This window comes from Pyricularia oryzae, chromosome 1, assembly GCF_000002495.2.
Source record: "Pyricularia oryzae 70-15 chromosome 1, whole genome shotgun sequence".
Lineage (NCBI taxonomy): Eukaryota > Fungi > Ascomycota > Sordariomycetes > Magnaporthales > Pyriculariaceae > Pyricularia > Pyricularia oryzae.
In genome coordinates, this window is record NC_017844.1 from 6,556,381 (window position 1) to 6,580,273 (window position 23,893).

The following is a 23,893-nucleotide window of genomic DNA, read 5'->3' on the forward strand; positions in this document are numbered from 1 at the left end:
TGGGTCCGGGTCCTATCATGTGATTCTAGAAATAGTTCTATTCTAGACTCGATGGAAATCGTCGATTCAAAAGTTGACCTTGAATGCCTCATCAGAGGCTAGTTTGTGTCTAATGTACAATCTAGCTTCACGTCAAGTCTGGTCGGACGATTGCGCTGATCAGGAAAGCAGTTCACTGTCAAGGATCTTGAACGCCATTCATTTCCACGGCGACGCACTATTTTCATTGCCTCGGTCTTCAACGCGTCGCTATTGTGTACAAAATGCACTGCAACAAGTCAAGCCTTTCCCACTTAGCTCAGATACCAACGACAACATGAAACTAGGCTTGGCCATGCGCTCCGGCTAAATTGGATGAACGGAGCGGGGATGCGGCACCTGGTCGAGATGTGGGGTTGTCGGGGTAGATTCCCCGAGTCTCTCTAAAACGCATACCTACCCCAATGCTCTGGCCTGCCATCTGAGCAAAAGACATCAGAAAACATCCAGCGACTCCAGACTAAGATGCCTCAAGTCCGCAATCCCATTCTTCCCGGCTTCAACCCCGACCCGTCTATCCTACGGGTCGGCAATGACTACTACATCGCCACATCCACCTTTGAGTGGTACCCGGGAGTCCAGATCCATCACTCGACCGATCTGGCCAACTGGAAGCTCCTGACAAGGCCGCTAGATCGCGCTTCGCAGCTTGACATGCGCGGGGACCCGGACAGCTGCGGCGTCTGGGCTCCGTGTCTCACCCACGACGGCAGCAGATTCTGGCTCGTTTACACCGACGTCAAGCGCAAGGATGGCAGCTTCAAGGACGCCCACAACTACATCGTCTGGGCCGACGACATCAAGGGACCTTGGAGCGACCCCGTCTACGCCAACTCATCCGGCTTTGACCCCAGTCTCTTCCACGACCTGGACACGGGCAAGAAGTGGTTCGTCAACATGATGTGGGACCACCGACGCCGTCCGCTGCTCTTTGCCGGCATCGCTCTGCAGGAGTTTGATCCAGAGGCAGGGAAGCTCGTCGGCCCCAGGAAGAACATCTACCAGGGAACCGCCCTCGAGCTGACCGAGGCCCCTCACATGTACAAGCGCAACGGCTGGTACTACCTCCTGACGGCCGAGGGAGGCACGGGTTACGACCACGCCTGCACGCTGGCCCGATCTCGCGACGTCTGGGGCCCCTACGAGGACCACCCGGACAAGTATGTTGTCACCTCAAAGGACCACCCTCTGACCGCCCTGCAGCGCGCCGGCCACGGCGACATTGTAGACACCCCTGATGGCAAGACGTTCCTGGTTCATCTGACGGGGCGGCCGACGACTCAACTCCGTCGCTGCGTGCTTGGCCGTGAGACTGCCATCCAGGAGGCGTATTGGGCCGACGATGACTGGCTATATGTCAAGAACGGGCCAGTCCCGTCGCTCTACGTCGAGCTGCCGGGAGAGCGCGACGATACCGAGTACTGGGCCGAACAGCGCTACACCTTTGAGGGGTCACTCAAGGAACTAAACCCGGATTTCCAATGGCTGCGCACCCCCGAGCCGGAGCGCATCGTCAAGATCCAGGACAACAAGCTGGCGTTGATCGGACGGGAATCCATCGGGTCGTGGTTCGAGCAGGCGCTGTTGGCCCGTCGGCAAACGCACTTTTCCTATGACGCCGAGACTGTCGTAGACTTTGGCCCCTCTGACGAGCGCATGTTTGCCGGCCTGACTGCTTACTACTGCCGGTACAACTTTTTCTACCTGACGGTTACGGCGCACAACGACGGGCAGCGGGAGCTGCTGATAATGGCGTCGGAAGCGTCGCATCCCGTCGGCGGATTGAGGCCGGACCTCCTCCAGCAACCGGTGCAGATCCCCAATGAGGGCAAGGTCAGACTCGTCGTGACTGTCAGAGGACGCGACATGCAGTTCTGGTATTCGATGATGGACGAAAACGAAGGCAAGGACCTGAAAAAGGTCGGGCCCGTGCTAGACGCATCCATTGTCAGCGACGAATGCGGAGGGCACCAGGCTCACGGGAGCTTCACGGGGGCGTTTGTCGGCATGGCATGCTCGGACCTCAACGGGACGGCGACGGAGGCTCGGTTCGACCACTTTGTGTACAGGCCTGTGAAGCACGAGTCTGATCGGTATGATGTGTGATTGATTGCTGTACAATTGGCTATTGAGTTCTTGGCCCTGTTGCCAAGGCGGTGGCTGCTCTGGGCAACAGATGAACGGGGCTTTTGGATTGATTATCTATCAGTCTAGGTCTTTTTGGAGGTGAGGGGGTTACACACCATTTGTAGGTCAGATATGGGGTGCGGCTGGATGAGCTAGTTTGAGCATATTGTTGAGCATATTGTACTCGGATTGGTCTAGCCCGATTCTGCTATCTGTCGAACTATGCTTATACGTGGTAGCCAATCCAAGCAGCTGTCAAGGCCTAGGTGAGCAACCAGTTGTGCATAATTTAATTACCCCCCCGACCCCGTCGACCCGGGTCTGTCTGTATCACGACCCATGGATCCATCAACAGCAATCACCATGGGACGCATCTCACTTGGGCTTTTGCTCCCCCTGATCCTCCAGGCCAGCACCGTCAGCGGTCATGGGCCCGACGGCATGGGCCTGATGGGCTACGGCCAGCTGTGGGCCGACCCCAACTGCGCCGTCTCGTGCCGAAACGTCATCGCCGGCGCACCCCTGGACTGTCCGGACCTCCACGTCGACCATGGCGCTCACGCCGGGCATGGGGCGCCTGCTCTCACGGCGGCCTGCATCGCAGAGAATCTCGACTTTTTGGGCACGCTCGCCTACTGCATGTCCATCAGGTGCCCAGCCGACGGCGTCACGGCCTCCAAGCTCGAGTGGTTCTGGGCTACCCAGGCCACGGGAGATCAATCCATCGAGCCGGGGCTGAGCTATGGTGCCGTGCTGGCTGGGCTCACCGAGCGTCCGAGCAGGACGTTTCAGCGAGGCGATACGCTCAACTACACGGCCTACATTGCGGATGCCGACTATAGTTATCAGTACAAGTGGAACAGATTCTTTGACTGGGAAGAGATGACCCAGTCGACATATGTGTAGGTCTGCGACTGACTGGCGACATGTGCTCGGATGAGTAGCTGACAGAAACAGGATCATCATCATCTCAGTTGGCGTCGCCACACCCATGGTCTTCTCCCTCATGAACCACCTCCCCTTTGTTACGACCATCACCGACAAACTCAAGCCTTACCTGGTGTACCCTTCAACGATTGGCACGTACAGCGTCCGCCCTCTCCCTTACCTCCTCGGCCACGCCCCCACAAGGGGACAAGGACTCTACATTGCCATGTTCACCGGCCTCAACATCGTCCTAGGCGCCATCACGTACCACAACTTTGAGTTTGCCCACCCGTGGGGCTACTCCAAGTCGGGCGAGATCCTTGCCTTTGTCGGCTACCGAACCGGCCACATCTCCTTTGCCCTGCTCCCGCTGACGGTCCTCTTCTCGTCCCGCAACAACGTCCTGCTGTGGCTGACCGACTGGCCCTTTTCCACCTTTGTTCTGCTCCACCGCTGGGTCGCCCGCCTCTGCGTCGCCCACGCCGTCGTCCACTCCATCACCATGCTGCAAGCCTACATCGGGCTGGGCAAGTACTACACCGACGTGCACACGTCCTACTGGATCTGGGGCATCGTAGCCATGCTCTGCCTGGTGGGACTCGTGTCCCAGGGCGTCTTGTGGCTGCGCCGCGCCTCGTACGAGGTGTTTCTGCTCCTCCACATCGTCCTGGCCGTCTTTGTCATCGTCGGCTGCTGGTACCACATCATCTACTGGATGGGCTACACGGGCGTCTACGAGCTGTGGATATACATGGTCAGCGCCGTGTGGTTCTTTGACCGCATGGTGCGCGTGCTGCGCGTCGCCAAGACGGGCGTCCGCCGCGCCACCGTCACCGAGGTTTCGGCCGACACGGTGCGCGTCGACATCGCGGGCGTGAGGTGGGCGCCGACGCCGGGACGGCACGCCTACGTCTACTTTCCCACGCTGCAGCCGCTGCGGGCCTGGGAGAACCATCCGTTTTCCGTCATCCCCACGGCGCTTCTGCGATCGCCTGATGCTCAGCCCAGCCCGGCCAGTTCGATCAAAAGGGACCCGAGCAACGACGTCGAGGGCAAGGGAGGCATGGGCTCGGTAGCGTCTGCCGTCCCTGCGTCTTCCAGAAACGGCGTCTCGCTCTACATCAGGAAACGCAGTGGTGTCACAAGGCTGTTGCGCGAGGGAAACATTCCCGTGCTTCTTGATGGGCCCTACCGCGGGACGCCAACTCGGGCCGTGCTCCAATGCGACCGCATCATCCTCATTGGTGGCGGCATAGGCGTGACCGGTCTACTTGGCTGGGCCGGGGCGCATCCCAATGTCAAGTTTGCCTGGAGCGCTCGTGAGGCGGACGGCACACCCATACTCCGGGATATCGGAGCGGTTCTGGATGCCGTTGCCGACAAGGTGGTGCAGCTCGAACGGCTGGACCCCGAGGCGTTGTTGGAGGAGGAGGTTCGAGCCGGATGGGGGAGGGTTGGTGTGGTTGTTTGCGGACCCGCGGGGCTTTGCGATGCTACGCGAGCGGCGGTGGTGCGTCTGGGTAGGAGGCACGAGACGGTGTTTGAGCTGGAGGTTGACGCCTTTGGTTGGTGAGCTGGTGGCAGGTGATAGTCATATACCGTTCTTGCGTGGCCTAAACATGTCGACTCGCATCTGCAGTGTCCTTGTCTGAAAACATTCGTCACTCAAGGTCCATCTGCCGATCCGGTGCTGGACTGTATATAGGTGGAGGGTTGTCCTTGACATCTGCACTTGGCGACGTAGGGATAAACTGAGGCGACATCCGCGCAGATCCTTCCTCTCTAGCCCTAACCTGCTTCAAATAGCGTTCCTTCTCCAGCCCACTTAGATACTCAAACTTTTCGCGCATGGATCTCTTCTTGTCTTGCGGCTCTTGAATGTCTTTCCCTCGCTTCGACATACTTGCGATACGCGGAACACCTGAAAGCGACACGCCTGGGCTGATTGCATTTGCCGTCACTGCTGCCTTTCGACTTTCCACCTCTGGCTTGGACATCTTGGATTCTAGCGTGTGTTGCATCCGTCGCCTTGATGGACTGGAAGACATGATAGGCCTTCTCGGACGGCTTGAAGTTTCACTTATTTCGATTGCCGATGGCATCGCCGCTGCTGGATGTCTAGGAGGGAAAGGTTGGAAGCTAGGAGACCGGCGATCACCCAGCGGCTGGGGGCCAAGGTGTGGGGTCTCTCGCATGTCTGCATCCACAAACTGTACTGCTGGTGAATAGCGTATGCGTTTTGATGATGAAAGTGTTGGAGAGGCAAAAGATGTTCTTTGTGTGGCCGGAACTTCAGAATCACTGCTGTCCGACCAAGCATCTGGGGTTCGTCGGTTTCGATCGTCCTCCATTTCGTCGAGGCTCTCATCCCCTGTCTCTACGGCAGTGTCATCTTCCTCCCAGTCAGGAACACTCTTGACCACAAGGCCAGCGGTATACATCTTTGGCTCTGACATTCCGAGGCTCAAAGACATACGGATGCGATGCCGTATCTGGCCGACCAGGACGACTATGTCTGCTCCCATTGGGCGCAGCCGTGACGATCCAATAAATGTCGATAGGTCAATCCACCTCCTTCTCTGATCTCCCGGGATGCTGACCAGGTAGTTGAATATGTCTGGGTGCTTATCCCGAGAGACGAGATCAATGCGCGGCGGAACGTACCAGTTGACGAGCCCTATCAGCTTCACTGTCTTGCTGCCAATGTAAACCTCGAATGGGACCACATGCAGACTGTCAACATCTTCCGGACGAAACAAGACTCGAGTGTTGGGGTCCCAGTCGGTTCTGTTTGGTTGTATCTCAGCTTGCTCCCCTTTGAGGGAAAACTTGCAACGAAAGTCGACAGAGAGGGGAAAGTGTATGGCACGGCGAACATGCTGAATGCTGTGTTGTTGAGGAGTTGTATAAATGACCACCTTGTCTGGTGCATCCCAAGGAAATCGTAAATTAGACACGGGATGCTTGAAATTCTTGGGGATGGTGGCCAAAGGCAAGCCTATTTCGCGCTGAAAGAATCCAGGTCCCATCTTGCGCAAAAAGATTGCGCATGTGCTTCCGCCCCGGAACTGACCGACCACCAGTGCGTAGAGAACAAGGTGATCGCTCTCGGGTACGTCCTGTCGGAATGGTAAAGGTACGATAGCATCAGGTGCCTGACTTGAACAACCACGAGATTGTTCGGCTTTCAAAGCTTCCACCGCTTTTGGGTCAGTGGGAACTTGCACACAGATGAGTGATGTCTTGTGGACTTTTAAACCCATATTTGTGACGGTGGTATGTCCCCATCGAAGACGCCTTGGACAGTTTCGAGGTTGAAACTCATCCGGAGATGAAGCAAACAATCCAAGGCGTGAAGCTCCAGGCGACACAGGATGCCAAGCCAGTATAGACATGTCTGGGTTTGTTCTAATGACCTCTTCCTGGAGCCGTTGAAAAGCCCTGTCTTGTTCTCCATAAACAGGGGGCATACTGATATCAAATAGCCCCATCAAAGAATATGCCCTATCCTCGGGACGCTTCGTCCTTCTGCCGGATGCCCAGGACATGCGTTGGGCAACGGTATATTCCGAAGGGTCCTTTTTGTGTAGCAAAACATCCTCGGCGATGTTTGTAAAGCCTGCGATTGTAGATGCAAAATGATCGCTCTTTGATCCGACAAAGCGCCAATCGCTGTTGTAAAAGTTGACAATCTTTGGAGCGATGAGTTCTTGAAGGGTCCAGCCTCGTGTGAACCATTTGCAGGCATGCAATTGCCCAGCAGCCAAAGCAGAATCTGTTATTGTCGCCGGCAGATCACCAAGGTAGACAATGCAGACAGCAGCCTGTGCATACCAGCGATACATGGAGTTGATGGCCTCTCCTAGCTCGACGCTGTCTGTCTTGTCGATGCAACAAGTATCAACCCAAGCAAAGTCCATATCAGCCTCTAGGGCCAAGGCGCGAATTCCAACTATCTTTGAGAATCCCTTTTTTTGTCGAGCGGCATCGATGCTTTGTATATCCTGAAAGGAAACTTCATCATTTTCCCAGGTATGTGAGAGGATGGCATACTTGGGTAGTGTGCTTGGGTCGTCAAACTGCTCTAGCCTGAGGGTTTTGGTGTTGATGAGCCACATGACTGCTTGTATTGACGAAGTATTATGTGCCAGTAGGCTGTTGTGTGTCCGGCTAAAAAGAATGCGGTGGAACTAGAACTAGAGCCTCCGAGGTGCTATAGGCAGAGTTGACATGCGGTAGCATGGTAAATAGATGGACTCCACTGATAGATACCGAGTAAATGGATCCATCGAAATGACACGACAGATCCTCATATGCTTACCTACCAACGACATAAAGCATGTCTAACCTGAGCTTGAAGCCTCAATTGGTTGCTAAGGATGAATGCGACCCAGCTGCCCACTGCAGTAATGATGCTGACGTGATTGCGGGGACCAACGCTCCTGGAGGAGTTCAGCGCTAGCTTATAGCGCACAGACACGTCACGTGGTATTCCTTCAGGTATCACCAGTGGAACCACCGCTAGAGCACGAACTGACGCTCGCTTCTTCCAACGATCACCAACCCACTTCAATTTACTTTGATATTAATCTAGAACGACAGAAAGACATCAGAATCAACTTCCCGGATATACTGTACGGTCTGTTTCGTGCAAAGAACGTCAGGACAATGGCGGACGCTCAGGAGCCTGAACCTCGCAATAGCCGACCAGGCTCACCCCGGAACTCCGACAGGCCAATCCCCAAGCTTCTCGTACATCGATTCAGCTACCCGCAGCTCCTAGCCATCCCAGTCCTTCTTACTGTCGGCTACATCGCCACCATCATCACCCTCTCACTGCAAGATGTCAACCCAGGTCTGCTGTATAGCCAATGCCACGCCCGCGCCAAGGTGCCCTGGCTAAGCCACATTCCTCTCCTTGGCGCCCCGGCTTGTTACCTCGTCTCGTTCTTTCAATACGCCGTGTCGTCATTTCGCTCCGCCGCCATCCTGTCCGAGATTCTTGCCTTCATCGGCGCCCTTCTCACTGTGAGCACCCTCGAGGCCGCGAGGTTGTGCAATGCCAGCGCCACTCTCATCGCCAACCCCACCGGCCCTTGGCTCATGTTTAACCTGGCCGGTGGACAACTCGTCTGGGGCCTGGTCATTGTCCCGGCATTTGTGAAGCGCGCCAAGGGTCTGGAGGCTGTCGAGAGGAGCGGCGAGGATCGATTGGCAGCCGACAGTCGAAACGTCGCTCTGGGTGTTGAGGCAATCGCCGTCCCTATGGCCGTCCTGTTGGGCTTCTTTGTTCCATCGTTAGTCATGCTGTTCAACCGTTCTTCAGTCGCCGTTTTCGTCTGGCTCTTCTTTCCCGTCTACGTCGCCATTGTTCGTCAATTTGTTCGATGGGTCCTGGTCCGGGCCGATGCGGAAAAGTATGCGCCGCCATTTAGGGTAGAGCAAAACCGCGGCTCCATCTCTGGCGTCTATCTGCCAGCCGTCTTGTTTTCCGTCTTTGCGCACTTCTGGGTCATTTTCAGCTTGTTCAAGGCCGATGACCGCAAGGAGATGACGAGGTCGTGTCTGGGATTCATCCAGATTGACGCGCTGTTCATCGCCGCGACGGCACTGTACTGGATCATGGTCGAGGGCGGCTGGAAGTCTGCCGCAGTTGCTGTTTTGGTGTCTGTGGTGCTGGGCCCTGGCGCTGGACTGTGTGCTGCATGGGTTACTCGCGAGTTCGTGGCACACGGCGCGGTTATGGATGCAACGGAGCGGGTTGATAACGGGCAACCCAACGAGGAGACGCCATTGCTTGGGTGACTGGGGCGAGGATTGCGTCCAAGACCACGGAACCTGTACAGTATAGTAATGGCCAAGTTTATTGTTTGAACAATGTACGAGCTTTTATCACGACGATGTCTTTACCAGTAAGCCAAATTTGTGTATAACCACCATGACCCCCTAACACGGCCTCGGCGGATGTGCAACTCCCTCCGCCGGCGTGTCAAACAACGCAACCTCGGCCGCCCTCCTCCTGACCAGACCATTCAGCACCTGCCCGCCAGCATAAACCCACCTCGGCAGCTCCTGGCGCGCGACGACGCTCTTGTCCTCGCCTGCGTTGAGCCTCGCCGTCAGCGTCGACGACTTTTGCGCCCCGCATCCCATGTTGAAAACCCAGCTGACCAGCGCCCCGTACTGGTTCGGGTTGAGCACCACCGAGTCGACCAGGTCCGCCGACAGGCAGCGGCGTGCGATGCCGAGGTCCGACTGCAGCAGCGCCTCGCCGTTGGCCACGGACAGAGGGATCGGGTAGGGGACTTCGGAGCAGGTTGGGTTGCTGCATAGGTGGCCGTAGCCGACGGTGGGGAGGCCGACTGGGTCGAGGTCTGTTGGCCGAGTTAGATACGCCAGACCGTCACATGCAGCTCATGCTGGTGAGGGTCTTACAGATATCAGGAAACCATCCTTCAAATTCCTTGACCAGATCCAAAGAGGCTTGGTTCAACTTGGGCGGGCCACACTCCTCACCACCGCCGCCACCACCCGCACTCAGACAACAGTCAACCCCCAGAGCGGTAGCACACCCGCCACCCGCCACCACCGTGCCACCACACGTCCCACGCCGCTGACAGAACCCATCCCTCCCATCGGCCTTGCACCTGCCGTAATCACAGCACCGAACCCCCTTTGGGCCAGGACACAGTCCACTCGTCGACGTGCCGCCCGCACACCCTTCAGCCGGCACACACGACCCGGGAACACCGCCGGCGCTGCACGACCGCCAGGTACAGCAGGTGATGCCAGCGTCGCCCGGGCAGAGGCCCCTGGTGACGGTTCCGTCGGTGCAGGACGCGGACGGCACGCACAGGCCCGTGAGGTTAGCCTGGGCTGGGACGGTGCAGGTGCCGTAGGTGCAGCACTGGACGTCGGCAGGGGTGCCGGGGCAGAGGTTGGGCGTCGAGGTGCCACCGGAGCTCCTGCAGTTCGACGTGGAGAGGCATAGCCCCTGCTGGCCCGTGGAGAGGGCGCACGTCTGCTGCGAGGCGGCAAAGCCCGCCAGGAGTGTCAGAGTCGTGATGGTTTGGAGAAGCATTGTGTTCGTGTTGCTGGTTGTGGCTGTTGGCTTGACTTTGCTTTTCCAGTGGCTACTTTTCGGATTATATATCCGTATATCAGTATACGGAGTACATAATCGTCGGACTTCTATTTATAGGAGCAACGTCTTGGTTCCAGCTGAGAGCTTCCACCTTCCTCAGCTGGCGCACTAGGGACCAGTACCCGTGCAGCTTTCCACAGGGGTAGGATATTGCACCAATAACAGGGGTTAATTGGGAATATCTCGGGTATTCGACAGTGATCATCGGGATTATATGCAAATGGTGGCCATGTCCGACTGGTATTCAGGGAGAGGACCCGAATATTTCCAATCAAAGTAGTCTAGATGTAGATCTGTCGGCTAACCGGATTAGAGAAGAGCGTCCTGTTGACCATCAGCATGCAAGCCAAACAGCAATGCAAGACTCCATGGTACTGTACATCGGGGACATTAGGTAACAGTATGTATTGTTATCGCTATTTACGCTCGACACTGAAGACTGTCAACATTGAAGCGCCTGCAACCCTCACTATTGTGAACCGGTAGATATCTGTTTCCATTTGGACGTAAACCTGAATTTTCCGCATCCCAAAACTATGTCGCCGCAAGATTTAAAAGAATATCAGACCAAAAGAACAAACGGAGATGACCTCAGCGGTGAACGCTTTTGGACGGACTGTCAAAGAGAATACAGTAAATCCCATGTAACAAAAGAAATAAATGGCTCAAATGGATAACGCAGCAGAGGGTACTCGATAGCAGACAAGGAAATTTAGTGACAGTGCATGCTTTATCGCCAGCAGCAGGCGTGTATGTGGTATAATGACAAAGGAATAAGTAACTGGGTTCCCGAGTTCAATGTCAAGATGGCTCACGCTGCCTATCCCATCTTGACATCTCCGTCGATCCCAACGCTGGTAAGGGGCTCCAGGGGCTTTTCTGGTTGACTTGCACCAGTCAAAGCAGCCCTCTCATCCTGCTTCTTCTTACCAAGACGCGCGCACCACTCCTCGGCACTGACGATTGTTCCGTCCAGAACACCGCTGACCTGGGCCATCATGTCAAGACCCTCTTGCGCCAACACCAGGACACGCTGCGCGCCCTCGCGAACATCCTTTTCGCTGTTGTTGCCAGATGAAGGCCCAGCGGAGGACTGATCAGCTTGGCTGGCCAGCTTGAACCGCTGAGGGAGGCTGGTCAGGTGCCTCTTGACGAGCACGCGTGCGTTGTCAGGGAGCGCACCACCGGCATATTTGCTGACCGTCTCGATGACGGCGCGGAGAGTCTTGAGAACGTCCGACTTGAGTGCCGCCACCCTCTGGCCAAGTTCTTCGTTAGACCTTCGCTCTGTGTGATTTGGCCTCGACTCGTCGCCCATGCCGTCGATAGGGATTTCGATGGTCACTTGTTTTGAAGTAACCTCTCCCGTCTCGGGATGACGTTCAAATTGTTCCAAAGTAACCTTGAGAGCACCAATGGCATTGGCAATACGATCATTTGCCCACCGCAGCCACTGGAGACAATATTTGAGGCTGCGCAACGACTCTTCCGACATGGCGATGCTGAGACCAGACGTGGACATGATCAAGCGAGACTGCCATGCGGGGCTGCGTGGTACCGGAGAGCGCTGATCATCACCAGCAGCTTCCGTATATGCTGGTGATCTTGCATCATCGTAGGCTGGAAGACTGTCCACCGTGCTCATCGACATGCGCCGCTCCTTGCTCCGGTAGGCGAATGGGTCAAACTCCATGTTTGGCGGCGGTGGCGGTGACATGATACCCCTTGGATCCTCAGCATACTCTGTCTCTTCATCTCCAGACGGCATCATCCTCCTCCTCTTGCTCCGCGAGCTTTCCCCCGACTCGAGATCCGATGAAGATGGTTGCCGTCTTGCTGATCCTTTGAGAAACCACCTCACACCACCTTCAACGCCCGTCACCCGACCAACTGACCCCAGGGTGTTGCCAATGGGAGTCAAATATCCCTCGACATATTCGGCTCCAGACTTGAACCTTGGTGAATAGTTCTTTGAAGTGTTGTAAGCAGTCGTCGTGCCTTCTATCGTCTTGGCAAGCAAGGGATGAGAAGTCGTCAAAAGTTGAAGTATCGGTTCTTGTTGCGGTCGCGATTGCGTCGGTTGCTTGGGTGTCGAAACAGCCGAAACAAAGTCTACCAACAGTCAGCAACGGTCAAAAATGGTCAGTACCTCTAGTCTTACCAGCGCGCAAGTCTCCCAATGCTTCAGCAGCCATACGAACGTCTGGATCGTCGAGGCTGACGCTACCCGCCCGTGGCGTATTGCTCATGTCCACATCCATCCTTGCAGGCGATTCGGCAGCCTGTGCATGACTGGGTGTGTAATACGTCGTCAACGGGTTACCGGTTGGCCAGCTCGTCAACCTCGGCGGCGATGGTCGTCTCTCGACAAGAGGCGACGTCTGCGGCTGGGACGGAGTCCTCAACCGGAGAGGCTCTAGAGACTGGGTGAGTGTCGCAATGGGAGGTAGGGTGTGGGCGTTTTGAGTTCCAATGGGGGACAGCGAGCAACGATGACGATCGCTAGCAATAGGAGCCAACGTCGGGGAGTCGCGAGGCTCGTGGTGAAGGTTCAAAGACGGCAACGGCCCAAGGTGGCTACATGAAAACGGTGGAGAAATCGGCCGAGTTTCCAAAGTCATGACAGCGGGCGAGGGCAGAGATTTAGCACCGTCGTGGTTCATTTCCGTTGAGCGTCGTGCAAGCATGTGATCCTGGTGGTCTTGCAGTGTGGATGCGAGTCGGTGCTTGTATCCATCCATCTGGCAGTGGTCCTAGTGTTCGGACGTAGCGTATGGAAGACGGGACAGGGTAGGCGGGACTGGGCGAGGTCCTAGACCAAGCACAAGCAGGTCATGATGCTGAAGATGGGATGAGCAATGAACAGTGGGCGCGGAATTCAGATTTGATTTGGGCTTTGCAGGCAGAACACAATCGGTCTGTCGCAGTGACGGTGCAATTCCGGAATCTCAAAAGGAAAGTCTAGTCTGTTCGAGGCCGAGGGTATTAGAGTTGAATCGTCTGGAAGTGTGCATGCATCATCCCCGAGGCCACAGATTGTAGGGCGCCGGTGCAAGCCACTGATGCTCCAATCGACTCGACCTGCAAAAGAATTTGGTGACCGAAGCAGGGGGTGAAGTTTAGGTTTATCGAGTGACGAGGGGTAAGACGAACTCAGCTGGAATCTCTATATTGTTTGTACGATAAAGTCAAGGCAGTAAAACCTAGTTGTGAAGTGAGGGTGGGAACCGAGAGTGGGAGATTGACAGCCCAGGCATCATTCGATCCATCACAGGGAGACCGGCAGGGCTGTCTTACCCGCAGTCCATGAACGTGAAAGAGGCACCGATTGGCAACAAGGTGGGTCCAAAAGTCCCGACTGATCAACGAGGACCAATTGTTGACCCCCACCCTTGTCACCTAATGCCGATGAGATTTTTTTTAGCTGAGTTAAATATTTGCATGTGTTGGTTTTGCATGTGCGAGTTGTCTGCAGGACTACGCGTTTACTAGACCTAGTAAAACGCCAGACCGACTGTCTTTACTCTTTTGAGCTGCCCCTGGTCCGACCGCAGGTACAGTAGCAAGTAGATTGATCAGGTGCGAATCCAAGGATGTGGTTACGAGCCGACATGCAAAGTACGGAGTAGCTGGTGTACCGGGCAAGCGGGAAGTCAGATTCTTCACCTTCACCACGCAGTCTTTACTAAATCGTGAGGCATCGAAATCATCTTCATCCGTCGCTTGCGGTCAGCTGTCACCATCAGCCTGGAGTACCCTGGCTTTTAGGGATTTTGCCCATCTTGTAGGTACAACTACGTAAAAATACGACAGACAACACCATGCCCACGTTGCGGAACATGCAAAGCAGTTCGTTGCTTCCTCGTCTGGGGTAGAACAACTTTCTTATCAGACCGGTTTGAGCTGATGCACTACGGAGCCTACTCTCCCGCCCAAGCATGTGCTTGTCGTCTGTTGATTGTTCTAGTGCTAAGCTTGTAACCTTGGACCTGTCACTAGGGACTTTGGCGTAACTCACTCGGATTACGGGACAATACAAAGTACCTTGTTGTGAACCGACCACATGTTGAACAAAGGTTTACAGACGAATATATGGTTGTTTATTAACCCGATCCCGAAAAGCCGAGTCGCATGTTGCTGAAGCTTGCCACATTGATAGCCGCCGACAACGTGAATGTGCCTACGGCACGGCAACGGCAAGATAACAGTCGTCAGTCAAAAGCACGTGTCAGACGAATGTACCCCACTGGGTTAGCCACGACTGCCCCTGACCGGCGCGATGTGATGCATGTTGGGACGCTGTTTGGGTCCAAGATAAACGGCGCCTAGTGGAGTCAATTGCCGTCACATGAAAACTGAAGCCGGATCCGTCGCCACAACTGTCGCTGGAATCCGCTAGGTGAACGACCGACGTAGCTGGCAAGCTGGTACTTGTTTTGCTTACGCGCTAACAGTTGTCGGAGGAGCGAAGATGTTTTGACAATTCGTTGGGAACGACAAAGCTGTTGGGTAAAATTCATGTCGGTCAACGTACATAGGTCACATTATCCACATGACTATCGTCACGATGCTGAAATGGCGTCAAAGGCGTCTATGTACCAAGCAGCTCGGGCCCATATTCATGCCCGAGGTTTGGACGAGTCAGGAAGTGTACTGCCTGCGTGCAACATCTCCATGCTACGTCCTATGGAGTTTCTTTTGACAGCAGCAAAGTATCAAGTCCGTTCACTTTTGTAAGGATCGCCCCGGTACAATCGAACGACCTCTTGTGTGGGCAATTGAGACTTCATCTGGATGAGGCGATTGCAGAAAATCGGGGTTATTGCCGTCATCAGCTGAACCTGCGATGAAACTGCTTGGCTCTAGAAGTTGATGGCGGTGAGACCGCAACCCTGGCAATTCTCTTGATCAAGATCAGGGCTTGATCAAGATACACAATTTTGGCTGAGATCGACCCGTAAGTAGCTGACCAGAAATGTTCGAATCCTCTGACACCACCAAAGCAACGTAGCTCACACGTCGACGACGCACAAAATACTCGGGCAGTTCTTATGGATTCGCGAAATATCTTCTTCTCCGCGCCACTAATCGCAATCCTCATCAACAGCTGCACAGTCGATCATCAACAGAATGCCAATGATCAGTCGTGGAAGTAATGGGTTGCACTGTCTAAAAGGGCGCGTGGGAGAAGAACATTTCCTCACGATGCGAAAAAGTTTGCAGTCGCACTTTTACAGTACAATCAGATGGTCCGTGCTGGACCCTGCTTAGCTAATTGACCCGCAACCCCACCTTGGCGGCTGTGAACGGCTGCCGATAGCTAGGCTGGGCTGTCAATTGGCGATGGTGGCATGTACGGTGTAACGCGCCAACCTCAGATCGTGACCTCACCTCCGCATCTGATACCCCTGCGCAAGCCGCCGTACGTCGCTAGTACCTCAGCCTTGCGTGGCTGATTGAGTCGACTGCATCTGCTCACAGGTCTTTAGCCAAGCAGAAGAAGCATCATACTGCTTCCAGTCGCCTAGCCCACGGTCCAGGACGTTGCCAGGCACATCGCGATGGCTTCCGCACTCTTCTTTCTCGATCTCAAGGGCAAGACCCTACTGGCCCGAAATTATAGGGGAGATATCCCCATGTCGGCGGTTGAAAAGTTTCCCATCCTGCTAAGCGAAGCCGAAGAGGAATCATCAGCTGTCCCACCATGCTTCTCCCACGAGGGAATCAACGTTAGTCTGCCTCTGCACGTAATTGGATTGCAGGTTCGCTGATGCATGTCCGCAGTATCTCTACATCCGCCACAACAACCTCTATCTTCTCGCCCTGACAAAACGCAACACCAATGCCGCCGAGATCTTACTTTTTCTTCACAAGATCGTCGAGGTCTTTACCGAATACTTTAAAGCCTTGGAGGAGGAGTCGATAAGAGATAACTTTGTCATCATCTACGAGCTTCTCGATGAGATGATGGACTTTGGTTACCCGCAAACCACCGAATCCAAGATCCTCCAAGAGTACATTACACAAGAATCACACAAACTCGAGATTCAAGCCCGTCCGCCGATCGCCGTCACCAACGCCGTCAGCTGGCGTTCCGAAGGAATCAGGTACCGCAAGAACGAGGTGTTTTTGGATGTGGTCGAGTCTCTCAACCTTTTGGTGTCTTCCAACGGCAACGTCCTCCGATCGGAAATCCTAGGCGCCATCAAGATGAAGTGCTACCTCTCGGGAATGCCAGAGCTCCGTCTCGGACTGAACGACAAGGTCATGTTTGAGACCACTGGACGGACGACGCGAGGCAAGGCCATCGAGATGGAGGACGTCAAGTTTCACCAATGTGTTCGACTTTCCCGATTCGAGAACGACCGCACCATCAGCTTCATCCCCCCCGACGGCGAATTCGAGCTCATGTCGTACCGCCTCAACACTCAGGTCAAGCCATTGATTTGGGTCGAGTGCGTGGTTGAGTCGCACAGTGGCTCGCGTATTGAGTACATGCTCAAAGCAAAGGCGCAGTTTAAGCGCCGTTCCACCGCCAACAATGTCGAGATTGTGGTTCCAGTGCCGGACGACGCCGATACACCAAGGTTCAGGACTAATATCGGCAGTGTTCACTATGCGCCCGAGCAAAGCGCCATCGTATGGAAGATTAAGCAGTTTGGTGGTGGCAAGGAGTTCCTGATGCGGGCGGAGCTGGGTCTTCCGAGCGTCAGGGGTGATGATGAACACGGTGGAGGTATGACTGGTGGTTTTGGTGGTAGCATGGGTGGTGTTGGCGGTCCTGGCAAGGGAGGAAAGAGGCCTATCCAGGTCAAGTTTGAGATTCCTTACTTTACGACGAGTGGAATCCAGGTGAGGTATTTGAAGATTACAGAACCAAAGGTATGTTGCAGCCCGTTCCTTTATTTGTTCGCAGCTAACCTTCTCAGCTCCAATACCCGTCACTTCCTTGGGTGAGATATATCACACAATCTGGTGACATAGCCGTCAGGTTGCCGGATGCGGTATAAGTCATAAGGAGCTGTGGTAATAGCAGGCAATTTCTTTCTCGTACAAGATACAGCGTCGGTGCCTTAATGCAGTAAACGATGTTTGCAGCAGATTGCTTCGTCAAGCATGTGTATGCGATATTTGCAGGTCTGACTACACGTAGGATAAAGACTGCTTGCTTGTATTCCTTTGTCAACAGCATTGTGTCTTTGTCTACTTGTTTGCCTTTGAAGCATTGTCAGACAATGCCTTGTCATCAGACCGACTGGCCTACAAATAAGTCTCGCTGATGTGCTTTGTAAACTGGACTGGACTGGAAATTGCAGGATCCAACTCGATCACAGCAGTCATCACTAATTTGATTCTACTCGAAACTGCAGCACCTTTGCACACCATTGACGTTATCCTACAATGGCCTTGGCCTGCAAACCAATCCCAAAGATCTACTACTGCGCGGACACCCCCGACGACCTACCTGACGGCCCATTTGATGTCGCCAGCGGGAGAGGTCTACAGCCAGTTGTTCCATTCCCAGAAGACGGACCCGATCGAGGCTACTGGCTAGGAGTAGGAATGGCCCCGCCGATTGTAACGCAGACTGTAGCAACACAGTCTACACCTCAGACCGCAACAACGCAGACTGTAAGCACTAACACGGCGCCTCCTGCCTCCCGGGCCTGGAATATGACTCTTCGACAACGACCCACTCGGCTCAACCCCGAAGAACCAGCCCCCAGTGGCCTGGAACGGTTTCTAGATGCCCAAAACAATGTCGTAAACGGCTACGAGAAGGCTCTGACGGAGATGCGTGCCGGAGCCAAGCGGTCGCATTGGATATGGTACATCTTCCCCCAGCTGACCGGCGTCGCATCCAGCCCGACAACCACCTGTGTCAGGTACGCCGTGCGCAGCCTTGCCGAGGCGGTCGAGTACCTACGCCACCCGGTGCTGGGGGTGCGGCTGCGCGAGATTGTGGAGGTCGTGGCGGCCAGCGCGACGAGCACGGCCGCATCGTTGATGGGTAACGCTGTGGACGCGCTCAAGCTGAAGAGCTGCATGACGCTGTTTCGGCGGGCGGAGGAGGTGCTGTATGCGGAGAGGGGGTATGTTTTGACGTGGAGGGAGGATAGGTATCTGGCGGTGCTGAAGAAGTATTATGGTGAGGAGTGTCAGAGGACGGTTCAAATGCTGGGATGATTCTCGGTGTCTGTCGGTCTAAGATTGGTTATTTTGAAGCAGCTTGCAACTCTCCTAGCTAGTAACTATTGTGTCAAGCACATTTCTTCTCTCTCCATGGAATACAATTTATCACGAAGCGCATACGATATAATCCTGAACGAAAGTATCCAAATCAGTCTAGAAATAGTATCAAATACTTTGGTTATGATCACTGGCTACTCTTGGGGCGTGATCTTGCCAGTTGACCCAATATATCAGACAACTAGGCACTTCCAGTCGCTAGAACTCGTGGATGCTTCAACCTTGCTCGGGATTCTATTGCTACCTGCTGCCGATTTACTATCGCGGTCAGCAATGCCTCTAGAGGGTTGCGCACTTCTGGTTCAAGGAAATATCCGCTGGCACAAAGACTACAATGAGCGAGAAGTCAAAGCAACATGTACATGTGTTATCGACGGTGAGCGCTTAGAAATTGTTTGTATGTGGTTTATGCATGGTTAATCGCGTGTCTTTTGATTCCAAACCTGATGACAGAATCATCAACTACCAAATATGCTCAGTCATAGTGTTATACAGACAAAATTAATAAAGTGCCTTGATACTTAGTCAATAGTCCCCAAGATATCTCTAGAAGGTAGAAATTACCGTATCTCACCACAGCCAAACACCGCGCTTGGCGAGACTTGGCGGATCCAAGCTGGTCGCGCAATCGAGCACGCAATCGAGACAGCCGACAGGGGTCTGAGTTGATTCACAATGAATCATTTAACAGACCTTCAGAAGACGGTTCTTGTAAACATGGCCTTATCATCGTCAAAAGCTCTATCGTCAGTGCGCTAGATCATCAGTGAGCCAGCAAAATAGACCTGTCGTGGTCATTAAATAACCGTAAAATTAAACATTACGTACCCCCAGCAGGTCGGCCGCACGTGTGCAGACGAGAAGCAGTGATTCGCCGCTGTAAGCTGGGCTGAGGTCGGTGGATCAATCACTGCGATATTTAGCCTTGGATACTCGCCTGCTTCTCTTGTCAACACCATCAAGCCACAGGCACTCGACTCGATTTCAGAATGGCTATCCGGCGCTGGGGTTGGAGACCCGAAAACTTGGGTCGCGGATTGGCCAATACCATCCGTAACAACTACCGCCTTGGGTTAACGGCATTTGGTGGCCCGCCAGTGCATTTCAAGATTGTAAGTCGCGTATGTGATTCTTCTCACAACATTGCTAACAAATCTTCGTATGTAGTTTCATGATAAATTCGTTCAAAAGTTGCAATGGATCGACGAACAGACAGTAAGTCGTTCCCGTTGTATGAGGAGGGCAGAACTAACCCCAACTAGTACCAAGAATTATTCAGTGTCTGTCAGGCCACGTCTGGTCCTGCCAGCACCAAGATGCACTACTGTATCAACCTCATCCATGATGGTTTCCTTTCCGCCCTGTTGGGCTTTCTCATCTGGAGGTAAGCACCCACATCAGTCTGTAATAAGCTGCCTGTACTAAACTCTCAGCTTGCCCGGCGCCCTGGGAATGTATGGTCTCGCCATCGGCGTCTCCAACATTGGGGACTCGCTCCCCCGCATTGCCTACGCGCTACTCTCCGGTCTAAACGCCTCAACCGTCGGCATTATCGCCGTAGCCGCCGTCCAACTGTCGGAAAAGGCCATCACCGACAAAGTCACCCACATACTCGTCTTCTTGGGAGCGGCCGCAGGCATCATGTACAATGCCCTGTGGTACTTTCCCCTCCTGATAGTTCTGGGCGGCATTGCAACCATCGTCCACGACTACCGGTGGCTGCATGGACCCATCAAAGCCGTAGTGGGCGTGCTCAAAAAGCCCCGGAGGCGCGTGGAAGAGCCCGAGTCGGTGAACCTTCCAGAGGCTCAGCGGGTTGAGAACGCCAGCGGCACTGCCACGCCCTCGGTCAACACAAGAGAGCGCCAGACAGGGGGTCAGAGGCCAGCCAGCAGCGGATCCCTCCCCGTTACTGAAGACGAGCGGCTGCAAACCGAGACGGAGCCTAGGACTGTCCCACAGGACCGTGTGCTAAACTTCTCCTGGACCTTTGGCCTTGGTATAATCGTCGCCTTCCTGCTGACCTTTATCGTGGTCATGGTCTTGCGTGGCACCCTCCCAAACAAACCGCTCCTCTTCAGCCTCTTTGGAAACCTGTACCTCGCTGGAACAATCATTTTCGGTGGCGGACCCGTCGTCATTCCACTGCTACGCGAGTACATCGTTGCCGAGGGTTGGGTGAGCCCCCGTGACTTTCTAATCGGGCTTGCAATCCAGCAGAGCTTCCCCGGACCAAATTTCAACTTTGCAGTCTACCTGGGCGCACTGACGGCCATCAATGGGGGTTATCCATCGGCTGCCGGTGCCACAATTGGGTTCTTGGGTATATTCGTCCCAGGGTTAATGATTGTCCATGCGACCATGGGTATTTGGAGCGCGATCCGTGGCATCAGGTGGGTCAAGTCGATGATCAGGGGCGTCAACGCCGCTGCTGTCGGGCTGGTCTACACGGCAGTTTACCGCCTGTGGCAGATTGGTTACATTGATCAGGGTTTTCAACAGGGTACGAACCTCGGTCAGGAGCCTTGGTGGGTAGTCGTGACGGCATCCAGCTTTGTCTTTGGCTACTCGTTCGGTGTGGATCCTCCGATTGTCATCATCATGGGTGCCTTGATGGGTCTGGTTTGGTACGGCGTTGTGAATGCTTGATCGGATAATAAGTACGTTGGTATTGAATCGTCTCATCAGGCTACAGTCAAGTAGGCTGTCCGTTTCCGGCTGCACTAGAAAATTCGCCTCCCAACCACTCGATCGAGTACCACGACTGTGAATCCATGCCAAACTGATCCATATTGAAGTCCAAACCATCAAACGGCCCATCAAAGGCGTTGCTGGGATGTAGAGATGCCGCAGATGGTGATTTGGGCGCCTCATCCGTCTCTGTCGTTGGCTGGTCCAACTGGGCCATCGGTGTCGGTTGCGTGCTGGCGGCTTGAAACGGCCCTGCAACGGTTTGTGTGGATGAAGTTTGCGCACCGTTGGGAAGAGACGCAATCGGTGACTGATATTGTACCGCGTTCATGCCTATTTGGTTCGCGTTATTGGGTAGCACACTCTGGCCGAGGAGAGCCGGGACCTGGTTCCGACCTTGCCCTCCAATGGGAATTTCAGGCGACTCGGGGATGCTGGGGGCCAAATCGCTGGGAATGCCTGTTGCAAGGAGCCTCTCGAGATCTGCACGGATTCCCATGGCCGCTGGTGCTGTGATGGTTTGCTTGAGCACCCGAAGACAAACATTTCCCATCTCTTGTACGCTTTCGGTCGTGATTCCAAACTCAACGCCGCTGGTGTGCAGACTCAGGTACAGCATCCGCGCGCACTGATACAAACAGACCGGAAGGTCCATATCAGTGACGGGAACGCCGTCAAGCGCCAGCATGAGACTAAACATGTCCGCCATGGCCCTGGCATGTTCAAAAATCTGACGGCGACAGATGCCGGCAAACCCAGGATGGCTGGCCTCGATTCGTGCCATCATGTTCTGTGGCAAAGCGTCGCGCGACACTCCAGAATGGGCCGCAACGCGATATAGGTCAATGTGACATTGTTCCCACCACATGTGCGTCATGACAAAGACGCAGAGCCGTGGGGAGTACGCTCGCAACCGTACGTTGGCCTCGGACCAATTGAAGGAGACGGGAAGTCGGGCAGCGAAGGCGCCGAGTTGTGATTCGAGCTCGGCGAACCTTGCTGGAAGATTCGCTATTTGTTCCGGCGTCGGGTTCCCGTGTATCATGTTCTTTGTGTATTGTAATATGCGGCTCCGCAGTAGACAGACGCGTATGTGCAGAGCGAGGAAACCAATATCGTCCGTCATTGGTGGAATGACACCATCGGGACCGGGAGCTGGTTGCTCCAGGGGTTCCGTGACCTCTGGGAGATCAAAGTCAAAGTTGCGTTCGTTGCAAGGGAGCTGAATTCGGATGTTTGAGGGTGCCTTGTTCTCCCAGAGGCCAAAATCTGGATGTCCAGCAGCAATGCCCGTGTCGATCATGTACACGGCCCACATCAGGCGCCGACGTGACTCCTGAGCGAGAAAGCAAAGGCGAGGGTTCTCATGATTAAGCCGCAGAGCGACTGCGAACCTGGAAGCAACGGCATGTAGCATGAATGCCGAAGGAAACCTGCGCATCAATATCCGATGTTTGATGATGAGCACTAGTGTCTGTAGCTTGAGCGTCGATGGCTTCTCCAACTCTCGAAGAACGGTAGTCTCGGCCTCATCGATACACCTGGCACCAAAGTCACGAGTGCCGCTCCCCAAATCTGTTAACAATGAAGTGATGCCGATGAGTGCAAGCAACAAGCCTCGATCTATGAGCCCAGCATGATATCGTTGCATCAGAGAGGCGCGATGCAAGAAGGAGAATACGGGTATGTGATGAATGTGTCGGAAGAATTGTTCAAACGCGCGTGGTGCAATCGACTCCAGCACTGCATCATCCTCTGTTGCTGCAGCTTGACCAAAGTTACTAGGACTGGTCACGCTTGTTACGTCTCGATCTGACGAGTGGCTCCGGCTGTGGACAGAGACACGATCATCCCGACCGTCCCTACCTGTCCCATTGCCACTACCAGGCCTGTCTGGGGTTGAGCTAGCATTCCCCGTGGTCTCGCCCACGATCACTGAAGAAGGGCGCGCTCGTTTCCCTGGCTGATAGACACATTCAATGCCTCTGGCCCGGCAGCGATCACACTTTGGGAGTGATCCACTGCACCGAGCCTTGCGGGAATGACAATTGGCACAGGCCAACCGAACACGACGTCGAGGCAAGGCCAAAGCCAAGGCCGACGACATGGCCGTCTCGCCTTCCGTAGAGCCAGACCCGGGGCCGGCGTCATGGTAGGTACAGCCAAAGCCGAGACGTTCACAATTGGTGCAGACATCCCGGCGGCCGTCGCACCGGACTTTTCGAGCACGGCACGTGTCTAGAGCGGTCAGCTGGAGCTTATGACGTATGTGAGGGGAAGAAGAAGAAATGAGGCGTACTGCACGTGTTTGAAGTCCGTTTTGGTGGCCGTGCGACGGCAGCAGCCGGAGACGACGCGACGGGAGAAGTCGCGTTCATATGCTCCGAGTTCGGGATGATTGCCGATAAATGATGTGTTTGATGACGCGACGGGGCCCGTCAATGGCGTGCTGTCGGGACGGAGGATCAAAGTATATTATGACGGTGGTGGCGGCGACGTGTGGGCCGTCACGTCCGGAACCGGCGTCAATAACCAGACCCTTGTTCAACTCAGCCTCCTTTTACCACTAAGAGCGCAATGGTATGCTGACGATAGCATATTAATCGGACGAGTGCAGACTCTGATGCTGCCAAAGTTGGGCCGCACAATACTCTTGCCAAGGTGGGGGATTTCTCAGTAGAAGGCAATCCTAGTGGCTGTAATGACTTATGTAAT

General features: G+C 54.6%; 9 protein-coding genes across 9 annotated transcripts; 6 read left to right on the forward strand and 3 right to left on the reverse strand.

Moving 5' to 3' along the window:
* Window positions 1–504: 504 nt before the first annotated feature.
* MGG_14303 (beta-xylosidase) lies at window positions 505–2,145 on the forward strand (the record flags this gene model as incomplete). Its single annotated transcript, XM_003710673.1, has 1 exon — window positions 505–2,145. One exon carries the CDS (start codon window positions 505–507, stop codon window positions 2,143–2,145), a length of 1,641 nt encoding a protein of 546 aa, XP_003710721.1.
* Window positions 2,146–2,529: 384 nt separating this feature from the next.
* On the forward strand, window positions 2,530–4,801 carry MGG_14302 (uncharacterized protein; the record flags this gene model as incomplete). The annotated part of the gene is made up of 2 exons (XM_003710674.1): window positions 2,530–3,068; window positions 3,124–4,801. The coding sequence occupies 2 exons, from the start codon at window positions 2,530–2,532 to the stop codon at window positions 4,664–4,666; spliced, it is 2,082 nt and encodes a 693-aa protein (XP_003710722.1). The 3' UTR covers window positions 4,667–4,801.
* An 80-nt stretch (window positions 4,802–4,881) lies between these two features.
* On the reverse strand, window positions 4,882–7,211 carry MGG_15173 (HET domain-containing protein; the record flags this gene model as incomplete). The annotated part of the gene is made up of 2 exons (XM_003710675.1): window positions 4,882–4,904; window positions 4,997–7,211. The coding sequence occupies 2 exons, from the start codon at window positions 7,209–7,211 to the stop codon at window positions 4,882–4,884; spliced, it is 2,238 nt and encodes a 745-aa protein (XP_003710723.1).
* A 411-nt stretch (window positions 7,212–7,622) lies between these two features.
* Window positions 7,623–10,762, forward strand: MGG_10630 (uncharacterized protein). Its single transcript, XM_003710676.1, has one exon. It carries the CDS (start codon window positions 7,762–7,764, stop codon window positions 8,896–8,898), a length of 1,137 nt encoding a protein of 378 aa, XP_003710724.1. The 5' UTR covers window positions 7,623–7,761; the 3' UTR covers window positions 8,899–10,762.
* MGG_10632 (uncharacterized protein) lies at window positions 10,622–13,495 on the reverse strand. The gene is made up of 3 exons (XM_003710677.1): window positions 13,391–13,495; window positions 12,399–13,203; window positions 10,622–12,349 (listed from the first exon to the last, which is right to left on the reverse strand). The coding sequence occupies exons 2-3, from the start codon at window positions 12,976–12,978 to the stop codon at window positions 11,058–11,060; spliced, it is 1,872 nt and encodes a 623-aa protein (XP_003710725.1). The 5' UTR covers window positions 12,979–13,203; window positions 13,391–13,495; the 3' UTR covers window positions 10,622–11,057.
* A 2,303-nt stretch (window positions 13,496–15,798) lies between these two features.
* MGG_10633 (AP-1 complex subunit mu-1) lies at window positions 15,799–17,247 on the forward strand (the record flags this gene model as incomplete). Its single annotated transcript, XM_003710678.1, has 3 exons — window positions 15,799–15,966; window positions 16,022–17,119; window positions 17,167–17,247. 3 exons carry the CDS (start codon window positions 15,799–15,801, stop codon window positions 17,245–17,247), a joined length of 1,347 nt encoding a protein of 448 aa, XP_003710726.1.
* Window positions 17,248–18,031: 784 nt separating this feature from the next.
* MGG_14301 (calpastatin) lies at window positions 18,032–18,424 on the forward strand (the record flags this gene model as incomplete). The annotated part of the gene is made up of 1 exon (XM_003710679.1): window positions 18,032–18,424. One exon carries the CDS (start codon window positions 18,032–18,034, stop codon window positions 18,422–18,424), a length of 393 nt encoding a protein of 130 aa, XP_003710727.1.
* A 417-nt stretch (window positions 18,425–18,841) lies between these two features.
* MGG_16477 (uncharacterized protein) lies at window positions 18,842–23,814 on the reverse strand. The gene is made up of 2 exons (XM_003710680.1): window positions 23,478–23,814; window positions 18,842–23,416 (listed from the first exon to the last, which is right to left on the reverse strand). Exons 1-2 carry the CDS (start codon window positions 23,554–23,556, stop codon window positions 21,183–21,185), a joined length of 2,313 nt encoding a protein of 770 aa, XP_003710728.1. The 5' UTR covers window positions 23,557–23,814; the 3' UTR covers window positions 18,842–21,182.
* On the forward strand, window positions 19,176–22,148 carry MGG_10634 (chromate ion transporter). The gene is made up of 4 exons (XM_003710681.1): window positions 19,176–19,599; window positions 19,655–19,702; window positions 19,750–19,871; window positions 19,921–22,148. Exons 1-4 carry the CDS (start codon window positions 19,477–19,479, stop codon window positions 21,134–21,136), a joined length of 1,509 nt encoding a protein of 502 aa, XP_003710729.1. The 5' UTR covers window positions 19,176–19,476; the 3' UTR covers window positions 21,137–22,148.
* Window positions 23,815–23,893: the final 79 nt, after the last annotated feature.